General features: G+C 42.3%; 2 protein-coding genes and 1 long non-coding RNA gene across 16 annotated transcripts in view; 1 reads left to right on the top strand and 2 right to left on the bottom strand.

The window, feature by feature from the left end:
* Window positions 1-8,814, bottom strand: part of ALKBH3 (alkB homolog 3, alpha-ketoglutarate-dependent dioxygenase) — a 109,030-nt gene extending 100,216 nt beyond the window's left edge. For 4 of the 9 annotated variants that reach the window (XM_015569505.1, XM_015569501.1, XM_015569504.1 and 1 more), the window contains exons 1-6: window positions 8,491-8,784; window positions 6,686-6,835; window positions 6,242-6,345; window positions 4,728-4,762; window positions 2,224-2,271; window positions 1,220-1,323 (exon numbers count right to left, since the gene is read on the bottom strand). In XM_015569505.1, the coding sequence (XP_015424991.1) occupies window positions 1,220-1,323; window positions 2,224-2,271; window positions 4,728-4,762; window positions 6,242-6,345; window positions 6,686-6,764 (370 nt within the window). In that variant the 5' untranslated portion in view covers window positions 6,765-6,835; window positions 8,491-8,784. Of the gene's footprint in view, window positions 1-1,219; window positions 1,324-2,223; window positions 2,272-4,727; window positions 4,763-6,241; window positions 6,346-6,685; window positions 6,836-8,490 lie in introns of all 9 variants that reach the window. The other 5 variants (XM_015569499.1, XM_015569497.1, XM_015569502.1 and 2 more) reach the window with 5 other exon arrangements.
* A 1-nt stretch (window position 8,815) lies between these two features.
* LOC102766763 lies at window positions 8,816-17,849 on the top strand. Of its 2 annotated transcripts, none has more exons than XR_436087.2 (2): window positions 8,816-8,964; window positions 16,304-17,849. It is a non-coding gene; the product is annotated as an uncharacterized LOC102766763 (long non-coding RNA). The 2 variants fall into 2 exon arrangements; XR_001515261.1 differs by lacking the exon at window positions 8,816-8,964 and adding an exon at window positions 8,973-9,505.
* The window catches only part of HSD17B12 (hydroxysteroid (17-beta) dehydrogenase 12), a 134,320-nt gene continuing 129,973 nt past the window's right edge, over window positions 17,755-22,101 (bottom strand). For all 5 annotated transcript variants that reach the window (XM_015569495.1, XM_015569494.1, XM_006772241.2 and 2 more), the window contains 2 exons: window positions 19,413-19,562; window positions 17,755-19,154 (listed from right to left, as the gene is read on the bottom strand). In XM_015569495.1, coding sequence (XP_015424981.1) covers window positions 19,050-19,154; window positions 19,413-19,562 — 255 coding nt within the window. In that variant the 3' untranslated portion in view covers window positions 17,755-19,049. The remainder of the gene's footprint in view (window positions 19,155-19,412; window positions 19,563-22,101) is intronic.

Raw genomic sequence — 22,101 nt, 5'->3', positions numbered from 1 at the left:
AGTTTAAATTGATATTAACAAATAAATATATAATAGATAAAAATCCATGCGATGGCCCTAACCGGTTTGGCTCAGTGGATAGAGCTTCGGCCTGCAGACTGAAGGGTCCCAGGTTCGATTCCGGTCAAAGGCATGTACCTGGATTGCGGGCACATCCCCAGTGGGAGATGTGCAGGAGGCAGCTGATCGATGTTTCTCTCTCATTGATGTTTCTAACTATCTCTCTCCCTTCCTCTCTGTAAAAAGTTAATAAAAATTAAAAAAAAAAAGAACAATAATAGTAAAAGCAGCTAACATTCATTGAAGGCTTACTATGTACCAGCCATTCTGGTAAGTACTTACCATGCATTATCTCATTTAATTATCACAACAACCTTATAAGGTAGGTATTATTATTATTAGCTCCATTTCACAGATCTGAAAACTAAGGACTAGAAAATTACTGTATTTTGCTTAAAATTAACAATTACTTTGTATAACAAAGTCTGTAATCAAAGGCAAGTCTGTCACCAAAAGCCCTGCTATAGAAACTGCTGGGAGTGAGGAGAGAGAGCTGAGTTGTTCTGATGTTTGAGTCAAATGAAGCCAGTATACTTTGCCTTTTTTTTACAGAAAATTTAAATTCACTTGATTTGCCAGAAAGAAATTGTATGAGAGCACAGATGCCCCTCAGTGGCCCTCTCGGGTACTACAGGTGCTTTAGTAGCTTGTGGCTGACCACAGAGCAGTCTCCAAGGCAGGTAATCTTAACAAGCTCAGGAGAGAACAGCTGAAGCTACAGGATACGGGACTCTTCCAGTGAAACAAGAAACTAAAAAGCCAGTAAGAAGGATTGTGAAAAAACGTATGCCGAGTAGAATCAGAAAAAAAATAGAAAGCCCTGGAAGTTTCTATGAAGAAAGAGGGACACTGCGCCATGTGATGGAATAAAGGTAGTGAACAAACGCAAAGGGAGGTGAGCGTGTCAGCCACAGTTCGGCCAACCCAAACGCTCTGGTTCCTTGAACTCCCGCCCACCCCGTTCTCCTGCCATGTTCTGAGTACCACCTGTTCCTCCTCTGTCCCCTTTCTCTGACTGGCTAACTTTTACGCATCCTTGCGGCCTGGTAGGCTTCGAATCTTTATTTAAGATAGCTGTGGAGAAAAGAGGCAACGTGTGGGAAAACACTCCAGAAAGTGAGGCAGGCGGCAACAGCTGCAATCTCAGAGATCCACTCACCCTCTCTGATGCCGGTCCTCTGTTTCCAGGGAACGTCCCGACAAAGCTGCTCCAATACCCAGTCGGCTTCTCTTAAGTCAACAAAGCCAGGATACAAACACACCCTTGAAGCAGAAAGAACCATCAGTAACGAAACAACACAAAAAAGACGGGTTGCAGACTCTGTCAGCAGAGTGAACTAAGCTGGATGATGCCTCCTTTCATGGGGAGACGAAATCATCACACCACACCTCCCATAGCAAGCAGAGCCCAGCATCACCCAGGTCACGATGCTCAGATGTAAAATAAACTTGTGTTAAGACAAATAAAAGCAGCATGAAGGATAAAGGGATTCATAAGGGCTCTTATAGACATGGTTCAAATGTTGCTCCAGCACTGCTTAGCTGTGAAACCTTGGGCAAGTTATTTAACCTCTGAACCTTGGTTTTTATAACCTGTAACATGAAGTTCATATCCACCTCAGAGGGTTGCTGAAAAGTAAAGTAAGCCTGGCCCTGTGTCATTTTAACAACTGGTATTCTTCTGATACTGTGCCAATTGTAGGGGAAACAATAACTTATGATTACATTGAAATTAAAATATCCAAATGATGGTTCTTTCTCTCACTGTACATACACTTATTTCAACACTGCTAAGTCACTTCAAATCATTTTGGAGATCCTTCTTAAGGAGTGTTCTGAAAGCCCTTGGGACATTTTCTTGAACTTTTTTATTCTTTGAAGATGCATTTGATATTTTGAAAGAGCCAAAGCTCACCTTAAGCCATACCTGGTTAACAATGAGATGTGACCAAAATAATGCAACTGGTTTCCTTGTGTGACTGTTAAACTTGCTTTAAAAGGGAGGTTCCAGAAAGGGTTATAAGAATGGCAGTGCCACTGAGTAATTACAGAGACTTCTAAGCAATTAATTTAGATATGTAAGTTCTGATATATTTTGCTTTAAATGCCTCATTATTTTATAGTGACAATGAGTACACTTATGCATTGATTAATGTCACTTACCGAGATATGCCTGTGGGTGACTGGCTAATTTCATATACACCCTCTTTGCTAAAGAAACAAAGAAACAAAGAAGACAGACCTGTTAGTATCAAACAAAACAATACCCTCCACCCAATGAAAGCGCTGTCCTTTGGATTCTCAAAGTCCTGGCTCACCAAAGTCATTTAACAATGAGGGCAAGAACAGCTTCACCTTCTCTACCACTGAAATAATGGCATTGGGAACAGATCCGGCAAGATCAGACCACGAGATGAAGGCTGTAATAACAAACTCTGGTCCTACCCCTTTCTATTCACCCATAATTTAGGCCAAAATAGTGCCAAATAGAGCGCTCCTTTGGAAACCCTGGAAGAGAGATGCATCTAAGAGGTAGCAAGGGCTGTGTGCATCTGTTGCTTTCAGATACATGTCTAATGAGGTTCCTCCGCTGATTAAAGTCCTTCAAGGCTCCCATCCACTTGTCAGCATTGCATGGAACGTCCCTGTGACCTGACTCCACCTCCTGATAGCTCGACCAACTTTATTGCCCGGACTCTCCTGACTACACCACCACGTTTCAGCTCAGCATCACCTTCCTGACCTTTAGTCCACCCAAATGTTAACATCTCGTCCTCTGTGCTACTGAAAGACCTTACATACAAATCTACTGTTTCATGATACACAGGATTACAATGTACCTGGTCACATGTGCATTGCATTTACTAGACTGTGGGCTACTGAGAGGCAAGAAATGGGTTATTACTCTGTTTCCCAGCACCTAGCACATAGTAGTTGAGCAATAAAAACTAACTGAATTTAATCAAGTTTGCAACAGTACAAAACTGCTGCATATGTGCAGGGTGGCGAGGTCCACGTAAGAGAAGTATTCCCGACTGGATAGGTGCCTCTATCCAGATAACTGTGTCAGATCCTTCTCGGAAAGGTACGTTACTGAGCATAATGTGAAGGGACAGTTTTCACACACCCCTCTGCCATGTGAGTGAGCAGTTCACAATCTCTGAGCAGGTTCTTAGGTAGATGTGTGAGTTCCTCTGAACCAGAATGTAGCAGAACTATTGTTACATATACAGTATTGATCACATTTCTAAACGTGTTGTGTGTGAATTCCCAGAGTGTGAATACAATGTTGCTATGTGATATATTTTGGGCCACATTTAGAAGCTGGCTCACTTTAAATGTGAGCCACACTTCTGGCTATTAAAAAAATCCAGCACAACTAACTTTAGATAACCAAAATTAACAAGCCCTAGGGTTAAATAGCAATCAGTTCTGTCACTTTGCTCCTGACTTCCAAACTCAGAATTGCCCATTTTGTAACAGGTTTCATGGTTTTATTTATTCTCTTTATCACCAATGGAGACAATATCACACTGGCATTTGTAAAACAATCAAAGACTGTCAGAGCTACTAGACTGGGCCTTACGAGATTAAGTAGTCAAAACACTTAATATTACAGACAAGGAGACTAAAGCCCAAAGAGATGACAATAACTTACCTAAGGACTAGTTACATAGCTAACTAGTCGCAAGCCCACAAAAACATACCCTTTCAGAAAGGGTGATGACATTTGTGTTAGTTTAAAATATTTCTAAGATTTATAAGTCAACCTTTAACAGCCAAACAGCTTAACAGACTGCTCATGAGCAATAACATAAGCATAATGCTAAACTGCTAAAATAAAAGGATCCTTTTGACTGACAATTTAAGTACATCAGATGGAAATTGAAAAGCAGGAAAAGAGCAGTCAAAGCATCTTTAACAATTTTTTAAAAGAACATTTTAGACACATTAATATAAGAGGAATGGAATGTTTACTATCATTTACTTGCTCTGAAACAATTATGTAGTTTTAAGAAATAGACTGTAGGGTCATCTAGATTTCTAGCAGCTTTCATAAGCATTGCTAGTAAAATGGTACCTAAAGGCTTCTCAAAGAGCCATGTTTCAATGACTCAGGAAAAGTAATTCCCCACACCCCATCTTAACCTAGGAGATATTTTAGCTTACTATCTGCAGTCATATTAGTGAAGTAGGGTCAGGAAATCTACACCAGTCAGAATTTAACGTAGACTATCTGGTTGCATTTTCCACACCATCAGTAAATCCAGAAAGGCTTCTCAAAAGACCCAGCTTAAAGACATCCGAGATAGGAATATCCCAGCCTAAAATTAAGACACTAACTGAGCTGTTATCTCTTCCAGACGGAAAAACCAGGGTGAGGGAACAATCCTAGGCTCTCCATTTCAGTGCGACAATAGTTAGAGCAGTGGTTCTCAACCTTCTGGCCCTTTAAATACAGTTCCTCATATTGTGACCCAACCATAAAATTATTTTCGTTGCTACTTCATAACTGTCATGTTGCTACTGTTATGAATCATAATGTAAATATCTGATATGAAGGATGGTCTTAGGCAACCCCTGTGAAAGGGTTGTTCGACCCCCAAAGGGGTCGCGACCCACAGGTTGAGAACCGCAGAGCTAGAGGAAGGCAGCAAATTACTTACTCGATCACTCGCGGCTCTGGGGCTGTGCGCACCACCTGCAAGGAAACAGACAGATCTTACTGTGGAATGGCTCCTCATCCTCAGTGAGGCTGAACTAGCAGGATTACCATATCCTTTCATTCTAGTCAAAATAAATCAGGTTCAAAACTATCCTTTTTTTACTCCAAACTCTTACTATCCCACCAGAAACCCTGGTTTCTGCTCTTCGTAGTTACTAGTGAGAGTTAAAAGGCAATGCGATCACCCTAACCGGTTTGGCTCAGTGGATAGAGCGTCTGCCTGCAGACTGAAAGGTCCCAGGTTCAATTCCGGTCAAGGGCATGTATCTTGGTTGTGAGCACATCCCCAGTAGGGGGTGTGTAGGAGGCAGCTGATGGATGTTTCTAACTCTCTATACCTCTCCTGTCCTCTCTGTAAAAAATCAGTAAAATATATTTTTTTAAAAAAAAAAAGGTGATGCGATTGGAATTAATCCATTTTCCTAATAGCCAGCATTAGGAAAACCTTTCCAGGAGATTTTTTAAAACAGAAGATATTCTATCAAGTAAGGGGTTTTAATCATTTATAAAATCATTACTAGAATACCACAATTTTCAATCGATGTGCCACAAGAATTTTTAAAACACGCAATACCTGACTCTTTAGTCAGGGGCACTGACCTCTTTTGTCTTAGATTGTCAAATAAGAAAATGACAACGGCCAACACAACAACAGCTATCCAGTGTGAATGCCCTGTCTGAACCATAAATATATAGGTCATATAACAGGGTTGCATCTTATTGGTTATGTCACATAATCAGGTTGCGTCTGATTGGTTAATTCTTGGTACCAGAACTCCTATATACAAGTATAGGCAACTGATTCTTTAAAAAGTCACATTGGAGAAAAAAAGATGGATAAAAACTTTCTTTTTGGTAAACCAATCAAAATTATACCTTTTTAAATGTCAGATAGGCAAAAGTTATACTTTCTGGTGTGCTAAAGAATTTTAGTAATTAGTTTACATGTTCCATCAGATAAAAAAGGTTGAAAATCACTGCTATAGCATGATGCCTGATATTTAGCTTTCTCCCTTATTATTAAAAACAGTCAATCTTCACTGTTTCATACATTTTTCCATTGGAAAAAAAGCTAAACTATCAAGCATTGTACTTGCTGAAATTTCAATCCAATCAGAGACATTTGCTGCGTGAGCACCAAAGACAGCATGGTTTTAGGACTGTTAGAACTTAGATAATCAATGAAAGCTCTAGCCATGCTGCAACCTCTAACCTCTAATCATGTATAGCCTACGTGCCAAAAAAAAAAGGGACTTATACATGCCCATAATTTGGGGGAGGATGACAAAGAATTCTCAGACATACTAAGAAATTGATATTCTCCACTTCAATATTATAGTCCTTTAACTCTCCTTTTATTAGTGAATTTATTCAGTCACTACTTATTTGAGTGTCTACCACGTGAATATAACTTATAAACAATCTGTTACTGTTGAAGGAGAAACAGGAATTTACCTGCTGGGGTTCTTTGAATACAAACTGTTTGTCTGACAAATGATGCTCCTTGTTCGTCCAGGTCTGACCAGGGCTCTGGTGGAGATGGCTCTTAGCAGTGGTAGCTGAAGCAAGAGAGAGAAAAGTCTGCTCTCATCACCTCCTACTGAGCAAGGACCAATGAAATCCACTTAGAGGTGACCTCCGTGACATCTACAAATTAATTAGTAACATCTACCGAAGACCTCAACACACCCACTGCAAGGTCTGGGTGTAGTGACTAAACGGGAGAAACACTAAAGATCAACCCTTAGCTCACCATCAACAAATTCAGAGAAAATACCAGCTACATTTCAAATAATTCTTTAACATCGAAATGGGAGTCCATTATAAGCCAGAGGGATATAAAGAAAAGAGGATGACAGCTGTCCACGTTTACACGCAAGGGTCCCCACTGGTTCTTGCCTGGCTGAGCAACGGCCTGGCTCTTGGCTGAGCCGGCCCAGGCTCCCTGCACGCGGGCTCGCCGTCTCTTGTCCTCCATGTTGACCAAAAAGGCTTCTGCTCTTAGCTTTCAGACGATTTCATTGCTGACATGAACCGCACAATGGTTACCTGTTTAAAAACACACACACACACACACATGCTTTTAATAGGGGTTGTGAGAACTTATACTACTAAAGGGTTAACTATAGTCTTTTCAGGCAGAAGAGATTGCTCAACAGCAATCAGAGCTTCTATATAAAACCAACTTCTGGCATCACGACATCTCAATCAAAGAGCCTACTAAATCACTTAGGGCTGCTGGTGTCAAGGTTTACCTTTTAGGGTGACTTAATCTTATAATAAGATTACCTCTTGCAATCTTATTATAGTACCTTCCCTTCATTTACATTGCACATCAAGAAATTCTAAAACTAGGATTATAAACGACATTACTCTTATGAGTCCCCAGAGCAGAAGTTAAGGAAACTGATACCCCACCTACCTGGAAACTGAGAAATAAGCTAAGACTCAGTTTCCGAACACATTTCCATATCCTGTAACACTGGTTGCATCAAACTTCCCTCGAAGCTCGTTACAAACATCCACGGCCTTGCCCTGGCCAGAAGTTTCAGGTGGTTGGAGCGTCATCCCCTCCACCAAAAGGCTGCAGGTTTGATTCTCAGTCGGGCACATACCTAGGTTGCAAGTTCAATCCCCAGTCAGGGCACATATGGGTGGCAACTGATTGATGTTCCTCTCTCACATCGATGTTTCCCTTTCTCTTTCTCCCTTCCTGTCTCTCTAAAAAAAACTAAAAAATATTTTTTTTAAAAAAAACCAAAAAACAAAAACAGTGACCTGTTAGAAGATTTGATGCAGGATGGATACAAGTGTAATAAGCCTTGTAGGAGACACTTAAGAGGACCACAAGGTTAAGTGCCTCACTGACGTCACTCAAGAAGTCAATAGCAGATGTATTACTATTCAAATTGTATCGTTCCAGTCTCCAGCTAATTGAAGACTCCACCTCATAATGGCCAGTAATGTCATATTACTTTGGCATTTTCACCAATAAAGTTTTAGTTCACAGCACATACAGGAGCATGCAGACCTACCAACACCAGGGAGGCTTGGGCGTGTTTTGAAACTATGATCCATTTCTTTATGAGCCTATCTAAAAAGCTTCTCACCGCAGGTTCTCGAAGGTAACAAGCTCATTTCATAGCCTGTTTAGCCTACGGAATACCAGCCCCCCCCCCCCCCCGCCCACACACACCTTCTGATTCAGGACAGCTGAGCTGGGCTGGGCGCCCAGAAATCCGAATGTTTAACAAATTCCCCAGGTAACAAATATGCAACTCTTCTCATTTACTACGTGGGGAGATGATAGAGGCTGTCATTTGCCCCAAAATACCAACTCTCCAGTCCCACAAGACGTGTGGAGGAAGCCCTGGTTTGACATTTTCCCTCAACCGAGGCCTTAAAAGCTTAACACGACAATTAGCTACAGTTCTTGCTCGGCTCTCGGGGCAGCAATCTGCTATTACGTGTCAGGGGACCGATGTTGAAAATACAGATTCCGGGGCCCCTCGCAGACCTGGCGAACTTACGACGCTGCAGAAACTGTTACCTCACCCCATCCCCCACGCCCACCCCGGGACTCCCACCCCAGGTCAAGCCGGCGAACCCCGCAGCGGGGCGAAGAGCTGCGGCGTCGGCCAGGACTCGCTCTGAATTCAGAGCTGCCGCTTCGCAACTGCACAACCTGGGGCGAATGATTTCACCTTTGGGGGCCTGTTTCCTCCTCTGTGAACAGGACGCCAATCTCTCCCTCACCACTGAGATGCAGATTAAACGTCTTGGAGGGTGAACGCCCGGCCCTCAACAAGGGTTAGCAACTTTGTCTAATAGATGCTTCTCTTCCAGGAGGTTCTGCGAGGCCCCGGAGGCCGCCGGGGAAAGGGCCTGAGAGGCGGTCCCCGCCCCACCAGCCCGGGCGCCCACCGGTGAACCACAGACCGCACCTGCCGGCGATCCGGGCGCGCTCCGCCCTGGAAGCAACGCTCAGACCGGACCTGCTTCGCCGCCGGCAGCCCGGGGAACCTTAAGAGTGCAGCACCGACCCCAGCAACTCCCAATCACAGGCCGTGGCGTCAGGCACTTCCTCTTACGTCACGCGCCGCCGCCGCTTCCGGCGCCAGCACCTGGCGTCCGGGCTGCTCCGCGTTCCTGGCTCCGGGAGGGCCGCGTATCTGAAGGTGCCGAAGAGAGGGCCGGGTTGGAGGGGAACACGGGGTTGGAGGGTTAGCGGGATCCCCGCGAGGTGCCCGGATGTGGCGAAGGTGGGGAATGAGGACGTGTTTCCGAGACTAAGGCCCCTCTGGAGACCACTCCCCAGCTCCGCCTATTGGAGGCGTCCAAGCCTCTTTTTCCGCCCAGCTAGAGGAAAAGCGAGGGAGTTGGGGGACAGGTGCTAAGCAAAATGATTTGAATTTTGCCCAGCCCGTCTTGCGCGGTGCTTGAGCACCGATCTGTGAACCAGGTTGGTTTCCGGTTAGGGAACTTGCCGGGGTTGCGGGCTCCATCTCCAGTGGAGGGCCTGCCGGAGGCGGCCGATTAGCGAATGACTCTCGCACCACCTCCTGTGCGTCCAGACCAGGGGTGGAACCGGAAACCTAGGCGTGTGCCCTGACTGGGAATCAACCGATAGCCTTTGGGTTCACGGAAGGACGCTCCAGCCAACGGAGCCACACCGGCCAGGGCAAGTGATTCTTTAAGATCTACCGAAGCGGAGTCACTGTAAGTCTTTAGAATAAGACTCCTACTGCTTACCTGCCGGAAGTTCAGTATACCCTATCAATGTATCTGATTTTCACAGCATCCACTATTTGTTATAACTTGTAACACTGAAGGAGAAACGATTTAGCCTGGAGCTGAAAGGAGAGGAAATGTTTAGACCACACCCCCATCAACTAGTAATTTGTCAGTGTCTGCTTCGCTCAGGAACCTTGGCTGTATCTTCCAAAGGATGTCATTTCTTTCTTTTTTGATGGTTAATAGTGTTGGAACAGAAACAAAGAAGTCTGGGTCGGGGAGTCCCTAGAAGAAGTGCTCTCCGAGTAGAACACTTCTCAAAAATTAATGCATAGCCCGTTTGCATCTACAATAACTGCATCTTTAACAGAGTCGCTTGTATTTTTACCAAGTGCCCAAGGTGATTCTGATACACGGAACATTTGGAAACCTTTTGGACACATGTAGGGTGACCAATTGTTCTAGTTTACCTGGGACTGGGTTTTTTTTCCCCAGGATGCAGGGCTTCATAAGTGCTAAAGCCAGGGCAGTCCTGGGCAAAGTGGTGCTCATCCTAGATCCATGTGAGTATGTACTATTAGAAAGATGATCTTGATGCAGTCTGGCATCCTGGGTGGCCTCATTTCTATTTGCAGGATTTGTTTCTATTAGGGGTGACTGTGGAGAAGGGATGAAAGTGAGGTGCGTTGCCAGTTCTTACTGATTCTCCAGTCCAGACCCATCCTTCTCTGACCTGCCCGCGGTCCTGGAACGGGTCTCCTTTTCCGTCCGGCCGGGTGTTCAGTTTCATCAGTAGAGGGCGCTGGAGGGACATGGAGGAGGAAAGGGCTCTTCCCGAGTCCAGTGTGCGGTCTCAGCTGGCTTTGCAACGCCTGGTGGTGAGCCGTGTTTGGCAGCTCTCTGTGGGCTGAATTTCAGTGTTACTTGAATTTAGAGCCTTGTTAAGTTTCCCTTCTGAGGTTAAGGCATTGACTGGGAAGGAATGGGATCCCCAAACTTGAAGCAAGCACTTCTGCTTGGGCCCGGATGAAAGTGACGACCTTGAACACCCAAGTCACCCTGAGCCTCCCTTGGTGGTGGAAGTAGCTTGTCCTTCTTTATCTGAGGACACTTGGAAACCCTGTGCAGCCCTCACCTGGAGCAGATGACTTGAAAAATACAGCCTTGGTCTGTGCTTCCTGGCAGGTGAGGGTGCTTCCGGCTTTGTGCGTCCCTTGTATTCTGCCTTGACCTAGAGGTAGACCAACCTAGAGGTACTTTTAAGTGGCTGCTCTATCTACTATGTTGGTATTTTTGGAGTTCCCGTTTTCCCCTGTAGGTAATTTCTTATGATGGTAAATAATTCTTTATTTTATTCCTGTTCGAGTTACTATATCGTTTCTGTCTCTTGGAGTCCTGACCGTTTCAGTATGATCATGACATCAGGGCTAGCAAGGGACTGCCCCTGGGTTGGCCTTAAACTGCAAGTAACTGGTTTTGCCTCTGATTTGGGCCCCTTGCTCTAGCGCCACTCTCGGATTTCCTTCGTTGAGGCCTCCCTCCTGAAGTCCCAGTAGGTTTTGCCGGCCCAGTTGCCATACCTCTCCTCTGAAACCCGTGTTCCTCAGAACATGGTGGGAAGACCATCTGCAGAGCCACTGGGGAATGCGTATCAAAACGGAAGATTTTAGGCCCCATCAAGATTCTGAGTCAGCAGGTGTGGGGCAGAACCCTGCAGTTGGCATTTTTAACAGTGCCTGGTTTCAACTTGCAAGAACCTTCAAGAGTTCTGCCTTTTCCAGCTGCCTGCCTTCTCCAGGTGATCCCTTTTCCACTCAGCAGTTATCTCATCCCCTGGATGGCAAAACTGATCAATATTTTACGTGTCGGAAGCTCTTAGAAATGACTCTGGGCGAGTCACACACTGCAGCCTACTTTCAGTTGCCTGTTTTCACAGCAGACTCTTGCCCAGTGTTCCCTGTTTGAATCATGTGCCACTTGTGGAGCGCCTGCTGCTGAATTCCTGAGAAAACCCAATCCAAGGGAAATAATGGCACATCAAGCTAATAGCTCTCTGCGAAGGTGTGGCAGAGGGAAGTCCCCCGCCCGTGTCTCAGGGCCTAAGGCTCAGCGGTTCCCAGCTTGAGGAGGGAGGGTGGGACAGGAACCTGCCAACTCCGCAGCGTGTTTGTGCGGAGCCTTTCAAGTCTTGGCCGACTTTAAACAACGCAGAGAGAGGATGCTTCCCAGACTCCACTCAGGAACTCCTCCTGCTCCCTGCCCAGCACGACTGCCGATGCTGCCAGAGATGAAGTCTTCCAGAAACCGCAGTGTAAACCATGTGAGGCTCAATTAAACAACGGCCTACTTGGGTGTGGGATTGTGGAGAGCAGACAAAAATCTGGGACGGGAGAGATCACTAGAGGTTACAGTCATCAACGAAGGCTTTATGGCGAACAGGGAGCTATGCCAAGGCTCTAAAGTATTTGGCATTCAGAAGGCCCAAAGGTATTCTGATGGTTACATTACCCCTGAAAAAGAGCAGGCAACATTTATCAACTCATTCTTAATGATAAAAATGTGGCAAATAAAACACTACTTAACATTTATTGAGAGTGTCTTGCTTGCCAAATGCTATGCTAATTACTTACATGCTGATCTGATTTTCAGAACGACCTTATGATGTAGGTGTATAAATATTAGCCCCCGGTTTACAAAGGGATAAACTGAACCATGATGCCATCATCCCACTGCAAATGCAAATACATGACAGAGTGAGAGCTCATTAGGAAAGACAGGACTACTCCTGGAATGATATATGGAGCCATCTCCTGGGACCACATAGCTGGTGTTTGTTTTTTGTTTTTGTTTTTCAATGACTTCAAAAGTGAAGGGTTGGTAGCAATATAATACAGTATGGAATATCGGAATTCTCTGTACTTTCTGCTCAATTTTCCTGTAAATCTAAAACAGAAGTTAAATATACAATCTATTAAGAAAGACAATTAATAGAAAATATCCAAACACAGAGAGAAAAAGAGATGGAAAACTTAATGGAAGCTCCTGGCAGTACGGCTGAATATACAACTCAATTCTGGCTAAATTAGAACAAACATAAAGAGTGGCCACAAAGTCCCTGTGAATGCTCGCTTGAAGTTGTGTGTATGGCTCCTCTGCTCTCTGCAGAAATTAAAAATTTTCCCTCTGTTCTATCATATATCGATTAGCTTACATGATACTGAATTCCTACCTAGAAGAAATGTAAAACAAGTACCCAAACTCCCACAAAATGAATCTGTAACTACTCTATAAAATTTAATGCAAGGCTAGAGTCATACAAAATAATATCTCCAAGGGCAAAACAATAAACCAAAGCAAAGGGGTGAAAAAAGTGTAAGAAAATGAAATCAGAGCTAGAAGTAGTTAGCGGTAAGAAAATAAGAAATCAGTGGTTGCTCCCTGGGGGAAACACAGGACCAGCATTTGGAGCAAGAGAGTGACTCGGAATCATTACAAGGTGTGAGAACTGAGCCTGGGACTCCTGCATGGAGTCAGATACCTCCAGTGGAGTGAGAGTGGTGCTGGGTTGGTAAAGTTCCCAGGCTGCCAACAGACAGAAGCAAAAAATTTATCTCTGAAGAGGAACATCCCAATTTAGCCCTCAGGACTCTCTCCAGATTAAAATCAAATAGGATTTCAAACTAAAAATACCAACACAATGCCCTGACCGGTTTGGCTCAGTGGATAGAGCATCAGCCTGTGGACTGAAGGATCCCAGGTTCGGTTCCAGTCAAGGGCATATACCTTGGTTGTGGGCACATCCTCAGTGGGGAGTGTGCGGGAGGCAGCTGATCGATGTTTCTCTCTCATCGATGTTTCTAACTCTCTATTCCTCTCCCCTCCTCTCTGTAAAAAATCAATAAAATATATATTTTTTAAAAATACCAACACAAAAGAAAATAAACCACTTTGAATGAGATTCTGGAGAAATACAACCAATAGGTTTAGACTCCTAAGAATTTCCGATTATGAGAATCACCAGACATGGAATATAAAATGCCCACGTGTGCAACACCTCCATAAAATTTTAAAACTGAATTTGAAAAATGAGCAAGCATTATGAAACTATCAAGAATGACCGGGCAGATTTAAACAAGAACCCAACTAAAACAGCGGTCGCCAGCCTTTCGGACCTCACGGACCACCGGTTGGCGACCGCTGGACTAAAACGTGACAATGAAAACAGCAGTGACTTGCTTTAACAGGAGATACAAATATATGAAGAGAGAATTAAGGAACTAGAATATATATGTAAACAAATTGCACAGTATGCAGCTTGGGAAACGAGAGGTGGAAAATGTGAGAAAGGTTATGAGACAGAATGAAGATAGGACATTTATAACTAGAGACTCGAAGGCAATGAGAATTTCTCAGAAAAGACCAAAGACATGTATTCTTACGCACAGAAAGCATAGTATAAACCAAGTAGGATACATTTTTTTTAATTCTTAAATTTAAACACTTAAATACACTGTCATGATACCAAGGAACACAAAGCCAAAGAAATCTGAAATGTGGCCAGAGTTATTTCTACCTATAAAAGAATGCCGTACTGACACTGCCTTCTGAACACCAACAACGGAAGCCAGAAGTCAATGACTGAGGAGGTATTTCATTAACCGTTAGATGCCATCAGTTCTAAATCACACCTTTACTCATTCAATATAGCACCAACAGAGAAAAAGTAACGATTTCAATTAAACTGTGACATGCATCAGAAGGGAGATCTGACATGCAAGAGAGGTATATAAACAAATTGGTAAATGTATAATTTATTTTAAACCAGCATGATGGTATAAAATAATGAAAACAGGGAATTTATGGGGTTTAAAAACAAAACCCTAGGCCACAAATACATAGAAATCAGGAAATTAGGCCAGGGGGATTGGGCCTAAAGCCGGCAGGTGGACATCCCTCAAGGGGTCCCAGACTGCGAGAGGGCGCAGGCTGGGCTGAGGGGAACCACCCCCCCATTTCAGGAATTTTGTGCACTGGGCCTCTAACAGAAATATTTTCTAAGCACATATGGTACACTTAGAATTTTGTCTATACCTGGCCATAAAGTAAGTCTCATAAAATTTCTAAAACTGGGGAGTAATAAAAAAAAAACAACAAAAACTTTTTTTCTCAACCAGGATCCCAACCCAAGATCATGTATTACATTTACTTTTCAGATTTCTTTAGTTTTCTTTAATTTGAAATGTTTGATAAGTATAGGCTGGTTATTCTGTGAAATATCCCTCAATTTAGTTTTTTCTGACATTTCGTCTTGGTTAGGTTCAGGTTATATATTGTGGCAGGAATACCACATAAATAATGTATCTTCAGTCCATCCCATCAGAATGCACACAGTGTGAAATTCTTATTAATGGAAACACCAATACAAATTTTGTTTAAAATACATTTGTAAAATTTAAATTCGTGCTTTTAAAAACTTAATTTTGTGCTGCTAACAACCATTTCTAAATAATTCATAGTTCAAGGAAATCATAATGTAAATTTTTAAATATTAGCCCTGAAAAAGAATGTGTGTATGTGCTTTTTTTGTGTGCACTCACACAATTGTGGGATATAGCAAAAGATCATCAAATAAATTTAGAGTCTTAGACATCAATGTAAAAATAGGAAAAAAATTGAGCATGAATGAATTACATGCCCAAATTATGAATAAGAAAAATAACAGAAAGCAGGACATAAAAAGAAAAGAGCAGAGGGAATCAACAAAGCCAAAAGTTGGTTCTTTAATAAAAAACTAGTAAGTAGCCCAGCCAGTGTGGTTCAGTGTTTGAGTGTAGACCTATGAACCAGGAGATCATGGTTTGATTTTGGTTAAATTCCCAGTCAGGGCACATGCACAGGTTGTGGGCTCGATCCCCAGTAGGGGACATGTAGGAGGCACCCAATAGATGATTCTCTCTCATCATTGATGTTTCTATCTTTCCCTCTCCCTTCCTCTCTGAAATCAACATGTATATTTAAAAAACAACAATAGACAAACTTCTGACAAAATGGTAAGGAAAAGAAAGTGAGGAGCACAAACAATATTAGAAAAGGAAATAAAAGTACATATCCAGCAGAGGCTTAAAAACAAGAATATTTCTTGAGTTACTTTATGCTAATAAGTTTGGAAAGAAATAACTAAATGCTTAGAAAAAATTTTTGTTTTCTAAATTGACTGAAAAAATAGAAACCCTGAGTATTCTTATTACAGAACCTTCCAGAGAATAGTAAAGTAGGCAACACTTCCCAGCTCATTTAATGAAGTTATAATCTTCATATAAAAACACAATTTCCAAAATATAAATGCAAAAATTCCAAATGAAATACCAACAAACTGCATCCCACAGTGTGCAAAGATGGTGAAACATGACCAAGAATGGAAAGGTGATTTAATTCTGGAAAGTCGTAATTAAACTAAAGCAAGATCTCTGAAATCTCCAGGAGACACATCACCTAATATATACTTCAATATGTACATACTCCTAGCCCTTCTTAGAACATACCAGGCATGCTCTCCTTCCTGAAATGCCCTTCCCTCGGGTCCCTGAATGGCTTGCTCAAGACTATTCAAAGGCCACCCCTCACTGAAACCTGCTCCGAGTACCTTATAATCACAAGCCTCTCACCCCAACACACACCGGTTCCCCATCCTCCTAGCCCTGCTTCATGTGGCACTCAGGCTACATTAATATTATTCTTTCTGCTTAGCCTGTTTCCCTCCTTTGCTCCCTCCCCTTCTCCCAGCTCAAATGTAAGCAGTATCCGGGGTAGAAGTTTTGTCCGCTGTGCTTGCTGAAGTTTCTCCGGCATCCAGAAGAGTCCATGGCACGTGACCGACACTCCCATCAACACACACAGTGGTACGCCTGGAAGCTTTGTAACAAGGAAGACAAGCTTGCTTATATCCTTTCAGGATCACCTTTGGTAGGACCCAGGTTGCTTATTTTTCAATGACACGCATACAAGGAGAGTAGACAACATTGTAATATGTGTTCATGTTAGACACGTGTCCCACTTCTAAATGTGTTTCATCCACATCTCAGTAGAAAGAACATCTACGTTTCCACAGGGAATTTAAAGTCTGTCTATATGTATGTGCCTTGCAGCATGAGTGACATAAACATGCCAATCTAGAAATATTAGAATGTCACAAAGTTATGAGTCCTTAAAATTTAGTTTCCAACATATTCAATAAAAAAAGCTTCAATACTTTGTTTTGACCCTGGAAAACTACAGAGCAAAGTAGCAGAATCTAGGATCACCTAAATCTCAGGTAATTTTTTATGTCAACAGACTGAGGGAATTATCATACCACTTAAGCTCATTTCATTCTCACCAGGTATTATCACAATAAATCTTTTCCTCCACATTGAATCAGCACCATATGTATTGGTATCGGGATTAATGTTCACTCTGTATGAAGTTCAGTTCTATCATATTTCAGTGCAATAAATATCAAACGAGAACTCAGAATTCATCTCTTTAGGGCAGGACCACATTTGAGGAAAAGGAGACTAATAATATCACCCGTAGCATTTACTTATTTATTCCCAGTGTACGTGGGACCGACACAAGGACAGGTCAGAACGGCACACACCAGTATGTGTGCAGGATAATTCCCCCCACGCTATTCCACTGAAAGGGCAACGAGAACAATAAGTTGAACTTTGCTTCCTATGTTGTAAGGAGAGTGTACTCTACATAAATAACCAATACTGTCTCCTACTCGGTGCATTTTGGGTTCAAAGCTTACCCAGCACATATCAGACAATCAAGTCAATAGAGAATAAGTCTCAAATTTATGCTTTACCATGTTGAAGGTTTTGAGAGTATTTGTTTCTCTTTTAGTACAATTTTTCTTTCATGTGTCTGGAAACATAGATTTTCATTTCATCCTCTTCAACCGTGAGTGTCAAATACACAAGGAATTTCGCCAAGTTGAAGAAATCAAAGCCATAGCTCAGAAGTTTTGAGATTGCTAAGGGATTTCCTAGCCAGAAAATAACAATTTTCCAACTGGGGTAAAAGGAAAAATATTTTGTATACCTGTAAGCCAATCCCTCCCCTCTCTGCCAACTTTCCAGCAATAACTACATGATAACCATCAACCAACCAACCAGCGTGTGAAGGCAAATGAAATATTGCCCAGGTCATTGTGGTGTCAACAAAATGAAAGAAAAAGACAAAGTTTTTCAAAAAAAGCTGCCTTTATTCCATTTAAATGAGTATTCCTTATTCTGAGATTATGTTCTTTCCACTTTTTGTATGCTATTAAATGTCTTTTATATAACGATGGTAATTTGGTTTTCTGTTTTTATATCCTTAGCTGATAAAATTAAAATCTAGAAACACTTAAATACCCCAATTAAAAATTTTTGTGCTAATTTATTGGTGCTTAAAACTCAGCCTTGGATTCACAGCCTACGAAAAGGTCCACCTTTTTAGATGACATGTCTCACAACATTGAATTATTGCTTAGCAATTTCCCCAAACAAGTTATATAGCGGATAAAAGTAAGCCTTAATTTATATTAAGCCAGTGTAACAATGGCCTTAATTTCAAGCACTAAAGAAATATACTGTTAATCAACACCACAGTTCTATCACCTTTCTAAGACTAGTTATATCAGTATTTATAGGGTATTAATCTCAAAGTGCAAGGCCACTTCTCTGATGTCACTGCTGTTCTAGGAACAGCCTCTGTCACATATGTAAGCAGTATTACTGAAGCACAGAAACCAGGCCTCGGGGGCACCAGGCCACTTTCCTGGGCAGGGTTTTAGTGGCACCACAGGTGGCTGGCTGGCTCAGTGTACATTTTGGCCCATTTACCTTTGTAAATCATACCATACACCTTAAAGTTAGCTACATACATTTAAACTGAGAAGAAATATTAGAGGAAAGCATATTTTTATAGGCTTCACGTGTAAAAAAATCTCCAAATTATTTTTGCCATTAGCTGCTTGGAAAAAGATAGTTCCATATAACATACAAATGGGGACAGGCCTTTAGAAAAGCTTACAAAGAACTATGCAAACTGCAGTGTGTCCTCCCCGTGTAAATCCATTCATCTCCAGTCCCTCAAACTGTTAAAAACAAGAACGAGGAGCTGGCCACGACTTTTTAAAGTACGTTTCAGAGAAGATACAAGAGTCGTCATTGACACTTTGGGCCAGAGGAAACTGTTGGGCCTTATTCCCGACTCTATCCTCTGTGATTTGCTGAACCTGTGCTCCTTCCCATTAAGTTGTTCTTGTTAATATTAGTTCTACATCCAATTGATATGAGCATTTATATTAAACTACACAATATCTGCTGCTGGTAGCATCCAGAATACATGTCAGGAGCTCCTGCTTCCTTCCTGATTATGGCACATTCAGCCTTATTAGTAACTATTAAAACGCCTGAAGATTTGGGAGCTGGGTGGGTGGCCCGCGAGGAGCGTGGAGGCTGGAGCATCTGGCCGAGCTACGCAGAGCAGTTATCAACGCTTAGTTCTTCTTGGCTTTCTTCAGATAGCGAGCCCGCGTGGACTTGCCCATATGCATGGCCAGTTTCAAATATAACGAAGGAGGCAGCATGCAGACAATTGTACCCTAGGAAAAGAAATGGGGAGACATGTAATTACAGCCTACAGTTTGAGCTAAATTAAAACACGTGATCTTATGTTTTACTATAATTTTTTTAACTTATAGGTAGATTTTAGAGTTCTTGGGTTTTAAAATAAAACACGGATGGCTCATTAGTAAGTCTAGCCAATATAAATATATATGTTAATTTAGCACATTATTTTGGGACTCAATGGAGGGGAAAAAACACCTAAGTGCTGATTTGGGACTTAGAAATCTACCTACCATAAGAGAATGGATCGGGTATCCATTGGTTCGGGTTTTCAACCCCACTGTTTTCATCGCCGACTTCACATATGCCTCTGAAGAGGGTACGGTCAAAGATGGTTTCCGGATTTTAGCCAGTTTCGTAGCTACAAAGAAGGGCAGGACACTCTAGAAAGGCAACACCCCCCAGAAAAAAACATGCCATTGATTAGGAAGGCCACAAACTCCGAATTCACAGTGATGCTTGACTGCTCTGTGACAGAAACATTCTGATGAAATATGAAGTTTGCACCATTAGAGAGAGAAAAAGAGAAGCCTCTCTCTAAAGGCAGCTTGACAGACACACGGCAGCACAAAGCAAACGAATAAGTCAATCTCTCAATGAAGCAGAATTTGAGACAAGAAAGTCTTAAAAACAGCAGAAGTGTACCTTTTTGAACCTTAAAAATAAGGCATCACAGAAGCCTAAAGAGCAGAGATTCTGCTCCGACTAAACATTTAGAGAACCACCGAGGAAGAGATTTTTGACATTTTACCCTTATAAAGAGAACACTTTTCTCTATAATTTATAGTCAATTGAGCTTGTCCTATCAGCTTTGGTCCCTCTACAATAAACATTTCTCGTTCTCAGCCTTTGGCTACCACCACTTTTCTTCCTTAGTTTTTTACCATTTTGCTTCTGAGTTTTAATTTATTGGGGTAACACTGATTAATAACATTATATAAATTTCAGGTGTACAACTGCTTCTGAGTTCTATAAACTTTGCTGTTAATAAGTAGGAGAACGTAAGCAAACCATTCACAGTGCTGTGCCTCAGGCTTCCTGGTTACAAAAAGAGTGAGGATTAAAAAACTGTTTGCATATATAGACCACAAGCTTCTAAAGTGTTCAGCTTCTCAAGACAAAGATGATCTTGTATTTCCCAATTACTTAGTTATATTATAACAACCCCACCCCCTTTATATATCTGTCTCTGCATAAATTGGACTATTTAGATCAGGATTAAGTCACACTGCCTGGCCAAACCACTTGATGGCGCCACAAGTTAACTCCTCACTCAGCTAACCCATCTGGAGGTGGAGAAGAGGAGACAGAGGCATGCCCAGAAATTCCAAGTCATATTTTCCCAGCTAAGAAGTATACATTCTATTCTGGAAAGGGCATTCATTTATCTCCACAATGGTTTCAAATCAAGGCGCTTTACATGGCCTGGTAGAGGAAGGAGGGAGTCAGAGATGAAATAACCTTTGAGCTGAGTCTTAAACGAAGTGGAAGAGTTTGCCAGGTAAACAAACAGGGAAGAACATTTTGGGTACTGGGAACAGCAAGGGCACAGGAAAGTGCCATGTCCTCAGAGAGGAGTAGTTCAGTATGGTCCATATATCAGGTGTGTGTGAAGCAGTGGCAGGAGGAAGGCTGAGCAGCACAGGAGACGAAATCCAATCACCGGACAGTACTGACTGCCAGAGTATAAGCTCTAAGAACACGTGGTCTTACTCGCCACTATACTGCCAACCCTTAGAATGGTACCTAGAACAGAGTAGAAACACAAAGAGGAGCTACTGAAGGAATCAGCAGCAGAACACTCCGCTATGCAGCACTGAAGGAGAGCCTGGGCCCTTCCCCTGCTGCAGTCCAGGAAGTCATCTACACCAGAAGGCTGACAATGTAATATGAGAATTTAAGCCACAATTTTAGATATGCCTGAGCTTAAGCAAGATCACCCATCTAAACGAAGGCACATTGCCTGCCCAGAATTTCAAAAGGAACATTTCAAATTATGTAAAAATAAATATCTTACATGTCAAAATGTCATCTAGCTACATCCTTCAGTTAAAAAACCCAATAAACAACAATTAATCCATCTTTCCTGCTTACTTGGGGAAACATTACAGTGACCAGGTCAAGAAGATACTTATACTTTCATAGGAAGTATGTCGGGCAGAGCAAATGTTAAAAGTTGCTTAAGCGCAACACTTTGCCATTTTAAATACTGCCAACTGAAACAGCCTAGATCTTGACAGCTACAGATTTGGGCAAGTGCCCTGGTCTTCAAATTCAGAATCCCGAACTGAAAATAATTAACTCAGCCACAAAGCAAAGCTGAAGTGTGATCCTTGCTCATCCTATTTAAAAAAAAAAAATCCCTGGAGACAACTTGGTCTTTTTTTCTCACACACTGGAGCAGCGGGCATAGGTATCTGGTTTTAACAAAACAATTCAGGGGACCTAAATTAGGAGCCAAAAACCTACTACAACTCAATATCATGGGGCAGTGGAAGGATGGACGTCCCATGCTGCACGGCGGGCATTCAAGAATTCAACACTGGATCTCATAACTTCACATGGGAGAACGGCTTTCCTGCAGCCATGAGTACTACACACGCCTTCTCGCATTTAAAAGTAACCAGAACAATTCACAACCATGCTTGAAACACACGGATCCAGGCTCATCTATTTGCATGATATGGAATTTAGACATGGTGCTTAATCTGTCTTTTATGAGCATTAAATTCACCAGTCTAACAGGCACATATTCTTTTTTTTTTAATATATTTTTTATTGATTAAGATATTACATATTTGTCCCTGTCCCATCACCCTCCACCCCCCGCCCCGTTGTCCGTGTCCATTGGTTAGGCCTCTGTGCCTGCATGTAAGTCCTTTGGTTGCTCTTTCCCCTTTACCCTCCCCTCCGCTCCCCCAC

Source organism: Myotis davidii, unplaced genomic scaffold (assembly GCF_000327345.1).
Source record: "Myotis davidii unplaced genomic scaffold, ASM32734v1 scaffold265, whole genome shotgun sequence".
In the NCBI taxonomy this organism is placed as follows: domain Eukaryota; kingdom Metazoa; phylum Chordata; class Mammalia; order Chiroptera; family Vespertilionidae; genus Myotis; species Myotis davidii.
The sequence above is the reverse complement of the archived record's forward strand: the minus strand, read 5'-3'. Positions and strand labels throughout refer to the sequence as shown.